At 38.6% G+C, this 12,515-nt stretch overlaps 1 protein-coding gene across 1 annotated transcript in view; it reads left to right on the plus strand.

Annotated features, from left to right (window-relative positions):
* THSD7B (thrombospondin type 1 domain containing 7B) overlaps positions 1-12,515 on the plus strand; it is a gene marked incomplete at both ends in the record, with an annotated part of 801,311 nt that overhangs the window by 266,163 nt on the left and 522,633 nt on the right. The window contains one exon of the mRNA XM_079709630.1: positions 928-1,083. Within this exon, the coding sequence (XP_079565756.1) occupies positions 928-1,083 (156 nt within the window). The remainder of the gene's footprint in view (positions 1-927; positions 1,084-12,515) is intronic.

A 12,515-nucleotide genomic window follows, 5' to 3' on the forward strand; every position in this document is an offset into this window, starting at 1 on the left:
AAGTGTAGTCAGGCATTTGGCTGTTCTTTTATTGGGTCATTTTGGGGTATTGCTATCCTAGCTCCTATTATGTTATAATCTCCATGAGAATCAGGAGCCCATCTTCTTCATCTGTGTATTTTCATGATTCTCAGCATGGGTCTGCATAGGGAGGACACTTGATGAGCACCACTGTTGGACAGATGATTACTGCCTCCTACCTTGACCCAGTTCTGGGCATTCTCTGGGCGCAGATGCATACCAGGAAGAGCTGGAAGGTCCTAGTTGGCATTTCCTGTGGCTCCACAGACACTCCTTGTGCCTCTGGGCACAAGTTTTTTTAGGTGTAATGTTAGGTTGTTCATACACCTAATGAAACTGACTTCCACCTAATGAAACTGACTTCCAGGGGCTAATTCTGCCAGTGCAGATCCTGATTTTTCTTCTTCTTCTAAAATCCATTTTTCCTCCATGTCTTTGAGAGGTCCACCCCTCAGGGGAGTAATAGCAGCAGATTGGTTATGCTAAACACCCCACCTCGGGGTTCAATTTTGAATTTTTCACAACAACCCAGTCATTTGTATAGTCGAGATAGACTCATCTTGGAACTTCACAAAGCCACTTAATTTTCTTAAACTTCATAACTCTAGATAATTTTTATCTAGGTTTCCAGTCCTCTCTTGGATTCCCAGGGAATACTCTGTCAAACAGGAAACTCAAATGCATGCCCTTTGTCACTGTCTTTTCTTGCCTTTCCTCACCCCAAATGCTAATAATGTGGAGCTAAGTAGTACATATTGGAAGAATGTTGATATTTTGTTTGCATATAGTCTGTTTAACCATAAAGCTGATGTGAGCAAGGCAGGCACACAAATAAAGATGGGAAAAATTCTAGGGATGTTCAGAGGATGTGACTCAGGCCATTTTTTTTTTTTTCCATCCATTCAGTCTCTAGACCCGTGGAAAAGACATTATGTTTGGGACCTGCCCCTTCAGCTTCTCAGCTCTGCAATATCCCTTGCTCTACAGACTGTATAGTATCTTCCTGGTCAGCCTGGGGCTTGTGCGTCCATGAAAACTGCCACGATCCTCAGGGAAGAAAAGGTGAGTGCCTTGTCTGTGTGTGCTTCACTTCCTTCCAGTGCACGCTATTTATTGTGGTCACTAAATAGCCCCTTAAGTCTGCTTAGGACAATATTTGTTTGTAAAATGTAGATAACCAGCTCAAGTCTGACAGCATTCAGTTATTAAGGAAACATTGGAGACATTTCTGTTGACACAGAATCCTACCTTGGTTGACCTTCCAATTAAGCTCGTAGCTGGTGAGTGACTATTACTGAAAAATGGTATAATTTAACCCCACAAGATATTTGGTCCTGACCAAAATGTCCATAAGACATTTGTTCCACACCAAAACGTCCTTCATATTTGGTCCTGTCCAAAATATCCATGAGCATATTTATCCCATGCCACATGATTTGATTAAGACCAAATTTCAAGTAGCTTTTGCCATGCACCAAATGTCTTATGGATGTTTTGGACCGGATCAAATATAACCTAACCATAAATTAATGATTTTTTTACAAGTAATGGTTATACTGTAGAAATTAGATATGATTTCTGTAATCATATCAAGAAACAACAGTTTTGCATATCTCTTTATTATTTTCAGATTCCCAAAGGCTGAATCACATGCTGAATTTGATGATATACTTCAAATTTTCATGAGGGGCATTTATGTGTGTTGTTTTCTTTTGATGTTGTCCTCAGGCTTAAAGTGAAATCTTCAACCTTTGTGTGCTTGTTTATATTTGTAACGCTATGAGACTAGATATCAATTACAGGAATAAAACTGTAAAAAATACAAACACATGGAGGCTAACCAATACACTACTAAATAACCAAGAGATCACTGAAGAAATCAAAGAGAAATCAAAAAATACCTAGAAACAAATGACAATGAAAACATGACAACCCAAAACCTATGGGATGCAGCAAAAGCAGTTCTAAGAGGGAAGTTTATAGCAATACAATGCTACCTTAAGAAAGAAGAAAAATCTCAAATAAACAACTTAACCTTACACCTAAAGCAATTAGAGAAAGAAGAACCAAAAAAAAAAAAAACCCCAAAGTTAGCAGAAGGAAAGAAATCATACAAATCAGATCAGAAATAAATGAAAAAGAAATGAAAGAAACCATAGCTAAGATCAATAAAACTAAAAGCTGGTTTTTGAGAAGATAAACAAAATTGATAAACCATTAGCCAGACTCATCAAGAAGAAAAGGGAGAAGACTCATATCAATAGAATTAGAAATGAAAAAGGAGAAGTAACAACTGACACTACAGAAATACAAAGGATCATGAGAGATTACTATAAGCAACTCTATGCCAATAAAATGGACAACCTGGAAGAAATGGACAAATTCTTAGAAAAGCACAACCTTTTGAGACTGAACCAGGAACAAATAGAAAATATAAACAGACCAATCACAAGAACTGAAATTGAAACTGTGATTAAAAATCTTTCAACAAATAAAAGCCCAGGACCAGATGGCTTCACAGGCGAACTCTATCAAACATTTAGAGAAGAACTAACACCTATCCTTCTCAAACTCTTCCAGAATATAGCAGAGGGAGCAACACTCCCCAACTCATTCTACAAGGCTGCCATCACCCTGATACTAAAACCACACAAAGATGTCACAAAAAAAGAAAATTACAGGCCAAAATCTCTGATGAACATAGATGCAAAAATCCTCAACAAAATACTAGCGAACAGAATCCAACAGCACATTAAAAGGATCATACAACCTGTTCAGGTGGGGTTTATCCCAGGAATGCAAGGATTCTTCGATATATGCAAATCAATCAATGTGATACACCATATTAACAAACTGAAGAATAAAAACCATATGATAACATCAAAAGATGCAGAAAAAGCTTTCAACAAAATCCAACACCCATTTATGATAAAAACCCTCCAGAAAGTAGGCATTGAGGGAGCTTACCTCAACATAATAAAGGCCATATATGACAAACCCACATCCAACATCGTTCTCAGTGGTGAAAAACTGAAACCATTTCCTCTAAGATCAGGAACAAGACAAGGTTGTCCACTCTCACCACTATTATTCAACATAGTTTTGGAAGTTTTAGCCACACAATTAGAGAAGAAAAAGAAACAAAAGGAATCCAAATCGGAAAAGAAGAAGTAATACTGTCACTGTTTGCAGATGACGTGATACTATACATAGAGAACCCTAAAGATGCTCCCAGAAAACTACTAGAGCTAATCAATGAATTTGGTAAAGTTGCAGGATACAAAATTAATGCACAGAAATCACTTGCATTCCTATACACTAGTGATGAAAATTCTGAAAGAGAAATTAAGGAAACATTCCCATTTACCACTGCAACAAAAAGAATAAAATACCTAGGAATAAACCTACCTAAGGAAACAAAAGACCTGTATGCAGAAAACTGTGAGACACTGATGAAAGAAATTAAAGATGATACAAACAGATGGAGATATATACCATGTTCTTGGATTGGAAGAATCAACATTGTGAAACTGCTTATACTACCCAAAGCAACCTACAGATTCAATGCAATCCCTATCAAACTAGCAATTGCATTTTTCATAGAACTGGAACAAAACATTTCACAATTTGTATGGAAACACAAAAGATCCCGAATAACCAAAGCGATCTTGAGAAAGAAAAACGGAGCTGGAGGAATCATGCTCCCTGACTTCAGACTATACTACCAAGCTACAGTAATCAAGACAGTTTGGTAGTGGCACAAAACAGAAAGATAGATCAATGGAACGGGATAGAAAACCCAGTGATAAACCCACGCACATAAGGTCCTCTTATCCTTGATAAAGGAGGCAAGAATATACAAGGGAGAAAAGACAGCCTCTTCAATAAGTGGTGCTGGGAAAACTGGACAGCTACATGTAAAAGAATGAAATTAGAACACTCCCTAACACCATACACAAAAAACTCCTCAAAATACATTAAAGACCTAGGTGTAAGGCCAGACATTATAAAACCCTTAGAGGAAAATATAAGCAGAACACTCTATGACATAAATTACAGCAAGATTCTTTTTGACCCACCTCCTAGAGAAATGGAAATAAAAACAAAAATAAACAAATGGGACCTAATGAAACTTAAAAGCTTTTGCACAGCAAAGGAAACCATAAACAAGACAAAAAGACAACCCTCAGAATGGGAGAAAATATTTGCAAACGAAGCAACTGACAAAGGATTAATCTCCAAAATATACAAGCCGATCATGGAGCTCAATATCAAAAAAAGAAACAACCCAATCCAAAAATGGGCAGAAGACCTAAATAGACATTTCTCCAAAGAAGATATATAGATTGCCAACAAACACATGAAAGGATGTTCAACATCACTAATCATTAGAGAAATGCAAATCAAATCTACAGTGAGGTATCACCTTACACCACTCAGAATGGCCATCATCAAAAAATCTAGAAACAATAAATGCTGGAGAGGGTGTGGAGAAAAGGGAATCCTCTTGCACTGTTGGTGGGAATGTAAATTGATACAGCCACTATGGAGAACAGTATGGAGTTTCCTTAAAAAGCTAAAAACACAGCTACCATACTACCCAGCAATCCCACTACTGGGCATATACCCTGAGGAAACCATAATTCAAAAAGAGTCATGTACCACAATGTTCATTGCAGCACTATTTACAATAGCCAAGACATGGAAGCAACCTAAGTGTTCATCAACAGATGAATGGATAAAGAAGATGTGGCACATATATACAATGGAATATTACTCAGCCAGAAAAAGAAACAAATTGAGTTATTTGTAGTGAGGTCATACAGAGTGAAGTAAGTCAGAAAGAGAAAAACAAATACCGTATGCTAACACGTATATATGGAATCTAAAAAAAAAAAAAGGTTCTGAAGAACCTACGGGGTAGGACAGGAATAAAGAAGCAGAAGTAGAGAATGGACTTGAGGACATGGGGAGGGGGAAGGGTAAGCTGGGACGAAGTGAGAGAGTGGCATTGACATATATACACTACCAAACGTAAGGTAGATAGATAGTGGGAAGCAGCCGCAGAGCACAGGGAGGTCAGCTCGGTGCTTTGTGTACACCTAGAGGGGTGGGTTAGGGAGGGTGGGAGGGAGATGTGGGGATATAGGTATATGTATAGTTGATTCACTTTGTTATACCACAGAAACTAACACAACATTGTAAAGTAATTATACTCCACTAAAGATGTTAAAAAAAAACCCCACAAAACTCTTCAGTGGCCAAGAGACAGATACAATGGATAAAATAAAGAAATTTAAATAATCAAAAAAAAACCCATTTTTAAAAAAAAGAAAAGAAAAGAAGCCCTTGATGGGAGCTGTAGTGAAAAATATATATATACATATATATACACGCTCCAGAAAAGATGTTAAAAAAAAATTTGTAGGTCTGAGCAGTCCTGTTTTCTTTGGTTTGCTGTTATATACACATCTGCATCTTCAAATTTACATTTTTAGTGGCATCTTGACTTCTCTTTTATTGATCCTTCAGTTTTTATTGATACTGTGTTCCTCAGTGGCAGTGCTAAAAGGAAATATTCATTTTACTTAGAGAAATGAGATCCAAGCACATTCCACAAGTTAGGTTGTGTTTGCTAAGCACTAATCCTTCCAGTTATCCCACGCAAAAGAAGAGCACATGGCCAAGTGCTTGATGCTACAATACTGATGCTCTCAGCTTAATTCTACCTCCATTTGAAAACTCACATTTCAGCACTTCCCAGAGGGCTCACAGGCACACATGGGCATGCCTAGGTCCACATACCCATGTCCCTTGGCTTTTCTCTTTATTCTGTCTCTTTTGTTCTAAGGTAGAAGAGGAGTATGTGTATTGCCTCTATGACAGAAAGACTAAATTTAAGTCTTTTGTCAAACAATAGAAATCTGAATCTCAATAGAATATGGGGGTCTATTGGAAAGCTCATGCTACTCCTGTATTAGACATGTAACCAGAATGCCCCCCAAGCCTCTTTAGCTTATAGGTACAAATAATTTCCCGTTAATTCTAACACTCACGATTTTTTTGTCTTGTGGTCCACACGTGTATAACTGGACTATGCAAGTCTCTTGTAGTTGTATGTGAGGCTCCCCAGGGTGACTTACCTGTTATTAGACCAGTCCTCTTATGTTTGATGTGTGTGTCTCTGTTTTGAGGTCTCTGTCTAGAACATCATTTGAGGCTGGACTTAGGCTCCCGCAGCCACTGTGGCCATGGCTGTCCCTGCTGGCACAAAGTTACTGCATTGAGTGTTGTCTTCCTTTGCTTTCAAAGCTGGAGAACCCACACCAGGCCAAGTGGGCCCTATATTCATTGGGACACTTTTGGTTATAAGTGACAGAAGCCCAATTCCAACTGGTATAAGCCAAAATAAGGGAACTTATTAGCTCATCTAGCTAAAAATAGAAGGGAAGGTAGGGTGGCACCCCATAGTATCAGGAGGTCAACAGAGCACAGTTTCATTCTTTATCTTCATCTTTATAATCTCCTGTTTCTACAATTTTCTATTCTTTTCTCTTTCTATTTATAATCTATTTCTCCATCTCTTGCTTCTACTTTTCCCTTTATTAGGTTCAGTTTAAGGCAGGTCCTCTCCATGGAGCAAAGACCAGGCATTAATTTTCTTTCTCTTCTTTTTTTCAACCACTAAACTTTTATTATATATCCTTCTTGTTGGTAGATTTAGTTTTGGTTAACATATGTCTTTTAGTGATTATTTGTGTCCTTGACAGGTGGATAACAAGGCATCAACAAAATTCTGTAACTATTTGAGACACTCTGATTTGAAACATCTATTTCTTAGAATTTGTTAACAAAAATTCAAGTATTAGATGTTGTTCTAAATCCCTTCAGTGATATAAATAATTGTCTTTTATTGCTTAAGAGGCAATATTACATTCGAACCTTATTTTATGCAGTTGATGTTTGATTTAAAACAAAACAAAAAATTAGCCCTATATCATCCTAATTATCTAAGCTCAATGCTTAAAATCCATTTATGATTTTACTGGGGCAGATTTTAAAAGTCTTTCAATTTCATAGAAACTTTCAGAGGTCAGTTAACGTCAACATGGTCTGCAGATCACAAATTAGAGAATGAAGATAAAAAGTTTGTTTCCTTGATTCTTAGATCCATTCTTTTCACACGTTTTGGTTTCTAGATCTAATTGTGTCACAAAATCAATAAGCACATTTTATGTGGAGGGTTTTTTTTTCTCTAGAACATTGTAATAAAATCAACATAACATCTTATAAAGGATGATATCTTATTTTTATGGTTAATTAATTTTTATCATCTGTATTGAGATATAACTGACATATAACATTGTGTAATTTTAAGGTACACAACATGATGATTTGATATATATATGATGATTTGATATATATATGATGATTTGATATATAATCATATATATATATATGATTACTGCAGTGAGGTTAGGTAACATATCCATCACCTCACAGAGTTACCTTTTTTTGTGGTAAGGACTTTTAATATTTTTCTCTCTCTGTACCCTTGTGTTCATTGACACATTACTCACAATAGTCAACATATGGAACCAGACAAAATGACCAAAGACAGATTGATGGATAAAGAAAATGTTTTATATATATATATATATGTATGTATATATCTCACATATATATCATATTTATATCATATATATAGAACGTATATATATATATATATATATGAATATTTTTCGGCCATAAAAAAGAAGGAAATCCTGCCATTTGTGACAATATTGAGGAAGCTTGAGGGCATTATACAAAGTGGAATAAGTCAGACAGAGAGAGACAAATACTGTATAATCTCACTTTTATGTAGATTCTAAAAAACCCAAACTCATAGTAATAGAGAGTAGAATGGTGGTTGCCAGGGGCTAGGTGGTGGGAAAAACGGGGAGATGTTGATCAAAGTGTACAAACTTCCAGTTGCAAGATGAATAAGTTCTTAGGATCTAATGTACAGCATCTAATGTATAGCATGGTTAACAATACTGTATTTATACTTAAAAGTTGCTAAGAGATTAAATCTTAAAAGTTCTCACCACGCATACACACATAAGGTAATTTTTATTTTCGATGGTAAACGAAGTAGCAAGAAGTGTCTTCCTTAATAATTTCAGGAAGAGTCCTGGAATTGAATCTCACTGGCTGCTTTGTGTCATGTGTTCCTCTCTGACCCAAACGCTCTGATTGTGGGATGTGGGGCTGAACCAGCCAGGTCCTAGGCATGTGGCCACCACTGGAGGGACAACTCCATCCAAGCCTCACAAGCTGAGAGTGGGGCAGGAGCAACTCCCTTAAGGAAATATGAGGTCCTGATCCTGCAAGAAGATAGAAGCAATGCAGGGGTCAAACGTAATAGATGTTTATTAAATGCTTTGTCCTCTTTGTTCTGGCCCATAGAGTCTCTGTAACAATTCAGAAAATGCTCCTTTTTCCCAATTCTGTGTTGCAGTTTTGGTCACTTGAGCCAACTTTTCACAAAACCCTTTGTGAAAAACTGCACTTTCAACTTTATTTCTGTCTTCCTCTTGCACGTAACTCAGAACAGGTCCATGGAACTCATCTGGGAAACTCACAATGTTCTGACGCTTTCATTCACCCCATTTTCCCAAGATGCTTTTATGCCAAACTACTTCATCATTGGCTTCTCTCCCCCTCTTGCATAAGTCAACTCTGACAAAGGAACCCTGGTACATCGTTCATTAGACTTCACCTGTTGTGGGTTAAATTGTGTCCTCCAAAAAGATATGTTCAATACTAACCCCTTGGACATGTGAATATGCCCTTATTTGGAAATAGAGTTATTGCAAATGTAATCAGGTTGAGATGAGGTTGTATTGGATTGGGCTAGGCCCTATTGTAATGACTGATATCCTTATACAAAGAGGAAAATCTGCACACAGGGCTACACACAGAGGAGAGTGCCTTATGAAGATACAAAGACACAGAAGGCAAGGAGAAGGCCATGTGAAGACAGAGGCAGACATTAGAGTGAGGCTTCTATAGGCCAATAACTACTAGAAGCTAGGAGAGAGGCAGGAAAACAGTCCTTCCCTAGAGCATTCAGAGGGAGCATGGCTCTACTGACACCTTGATTTGGGACTTCTAGCCTCCAGAATTATGAGGCAGATTTCTGTTGTTTTATGTTACTCAGTTTGTGGTACTTTGTTTTGGCCACCCAAGGAAACTAATATACTGCCCAACTTTGTATCAGCATTTAGTTTCAGCAAGGATCCAACACTTCCTAAAATGTCAAAACTAAAGTGTGGAGAAGTAAAGAAATTATGCTAAATCCCATAGTGATTTAATAATGGCCAGGCCAGCACTAAGAACTTGCGTTCCTGTCTTCTTAGTCCACCGTTCCTTCTAACACTGGCTTCCTTAATGATTTCCTCCATAAGTCTAAAGAAGTTTGGATCAAGGCACAAGTCCAACACTGAGGTTAGCAGAGAAGCCCTCTGCCCATAGGCCAGTGGGAACCATTATCCATGAGAGCGAATCACTGAGCCTGATGTAGGAGATATGGCGTGAGGCATGGGATTCACCTTAGCTCCAGTGCATCACCTTTGGAGAGAGAGCAAAAGTAGATTGCAGTTGTATGAGAAGGGGAGGGTATTCCAAGAACAGCTTGAGTGCACCAGGTATCTGGGAAGTGTGTTTTTTGCCTTCAACAATAAATTTTTCAAAGAAAGGCTTAGCCTTTGGGGCATGAAGGAAAGGGTAGAGACAGTAGAACTTCTTTATCTGAAGGTGGTAGTTTTACCAGCCACCTGCAGAGTTTAGGGACATGTTGGGATTGGTGAGAATTACTGAGGCTAAGTGACCTGCCCTAGGAACTAAGTAATCACAGACGGGAGAGAGTATAAGCTGCAGTGATTGTTATTCAGGTCTGGGAGTTTGTAGTTTTATAAATGTCTCCCTAGAGTAGAAAGAATTTTTATTTGTAAGGTCCTACTAAAACCTGCCAGGACCACCTGCCTGTCATCCCTCTTGGGAAGAATAAAAAATAGATTTCTCCCTCCAGGGAAATGATTCTGTGCCTACAAGGAGTCCAAGCGTGTTATGATGAGGCTAAGTCATCTTGTTATTTCCCCAGGCGTGTTATGATGAGGCTAAGTCATCTTGTTATTTCCATTGACTCGTGAGCATGAGGTCCAGGATCCTCTCAATCTAGGTCTGTCCCATGGTCCTACCGTGGGTTCTGCCAGAGTCTCTGACTGGCACAAACTAAATGTAGTTGAGAATTCCACGGAGGCTGGAGTACACTGGTTAATACATTAAACATCACACAACTCTGGGATATAACTGAATTATTTAGTTTCATATTTGAATTGCCTACCCTAAAGAAATGCAGTGAACCTCCTAGCAGGAATCTAGGATAGTCATATTTTCCTGGATACTTTATACTCCTCTTTATGTATGGATGGTGGAGGATTTGAGGAGGAAAAACAGGCAAACCACCATGGCAAGAAATAAATGTGTAAAGTTGGAGGTAATGACTTTTTCTCCTCACTCGTCTTTTTCCCAGTCACGTGTTATTGCTTTGGTATGGTCCCTTTTGTTCACATTTAAAAATATATAGTAGAAGAGGATGGGAAAGCATGAAATGTTTTATTATCTAATAGAAGAAATTAGTTACTATAGAAATTATCTTCATGTGGCTGTTATTTTTAGGCAGCCACCCTTCAAACAGGAATCATCTGAGGTTTGTGGCCGTCAGCCATTCAAAGTACATTAGAAAATCTGCCATGTACACAGCCTTTGCTCCTTCCGTCAGGTCTGTGACAGGCAGACAAGGGGATGGGTGTTCGGCAGGTCGGTACTTGTCAAGTGAAGCTAGGACACCTTTCAGAGGAATTTAAATTGGATCAGTTTTTATCATTCGTTGCTTTATCTTTGATACTCTCCCAGAGAGTTATAATTAGAGATACATGAAAGAGAAATAACCTGAAAAACTTGCTGATGGACGAACTCTACCCATAGGTATAGTGCATTTATAAAAATTCTTTTTGATACATAGACATATATTTATATGGCATCCTTGTCCCTTTTCAGATATATTCTAGAAAGGCAACCTTGCCTACAGAAGTTGTTCTTAAGAGAAATTTGATGGAGGCTTCACGATATGGCGTTACAATAGGTAACTGCTTGTGTGTTAGGACTTCAGGGAATCCTACCCTCCCTCAGTATAGTATCCCTTGCCCCTACCCCCATTATAGCACCTAAAGGTCTAAATATCCCCATAGGAAAAGACATTGTGAAACTGAGAAGCCATGACCATCTATGAACATAGTCTTTTATGCTCTGAAACAAATCAATTTAGATGACACCCTAAACTAGGAAAATACTGACATGTTTTAGATCTTATATAACAATGATGGGGAAAATTTCCATTTTCATCCATGCCTGCTAGAAAGATCCACCATTAATGAGAAGTCTATGAAATAATTTTGCTTTGTCACAGATCACATGTAAGACAGTTGTTTTGTGTGTGGGGGGGGTTGTTTTTTTTTGTGGTACACGGGCCTCTCACTGTTGTGGCCTCTCCCATTGTGGAGCACAGGCTCCGGACGCGCAGGCTCAGCGGCCATGGCTCACGGGCCCAGCCACTCCGCGGCATGTGGCATCTTCCCGGACCGGGGCACGAACCCGTGTCCCCTGCATCGGCAGGTGGACTCTCAACCACTGCGCCACCGGGGAAGCCCTGTAGGGCAGTTTGGTTTTTTTCTTTTTTCTTTGTTCCATGCCTGTGTGTGCTGGGGCTGGTGTTGGGCTATGCCTCTTCCTCATCCTGAGCATTGAGGGTTCTCATGCTCATGATCTTCTGCTTCTTATTTTCTGTATTCATAAGAAGGTGTCAACTTAGAACAATACTATAAGATGTTACCCTTGCAGGAATGGTTGTTGATTTCTAAAGAGCTAGAATCAAAGATTCCATCTGCTCAGGTTCTTTGACTCAGAGTTGTTAACCAGCGTCGAAGGCTGCAGAGGTGAGGGGCAACTGGAATGCTCTAAGAGAGAATAAGCTTCTGTTATCCTTGGTCAACCTGCTGGATGTTTCTTCAAGCCTGTCCCAACAGAGTTAGTGTAGAGACAAGTGTTGGCATTGGTGGCTTTGTAGAAGCTCACGTGGACACTTTTGGGCCACTATCATTCATGTGAAGATATAGGTCCTTAGACCTGGATTGACCCTCCTGAGCCTCCTTTAAGTTTTCTATGGCTTCAATTAAAAAACATTGACCTCTCTTCTGCCACTGGCACTTATTTTTTTCTTTCCCCAACCCACGAATCATTCTTTTTTAATTATCCTCAGTAGCATATGCACTAAAATAGTAGAATATATACTAAATCCTTGGGTTCATAGAGAAAAACTGTGCAAATATAGTTTCACTAAAGTTGAACTGAATCTGTGGTCAGGAAGTGATTATTAGAACTCCTTCTTG

This window comes from Hyperoodon ampullatus (assembly GCF_949752795.1).
Source record: "Hyperoodon ampullatus genome assembly, chromosome: 8".
NCBI lineage: Eukaryota > Metazoa > Chordata > Mammalia > Artiodactyla > Ziphiidae > Hyperoodon > Hyperoodon ampullatus.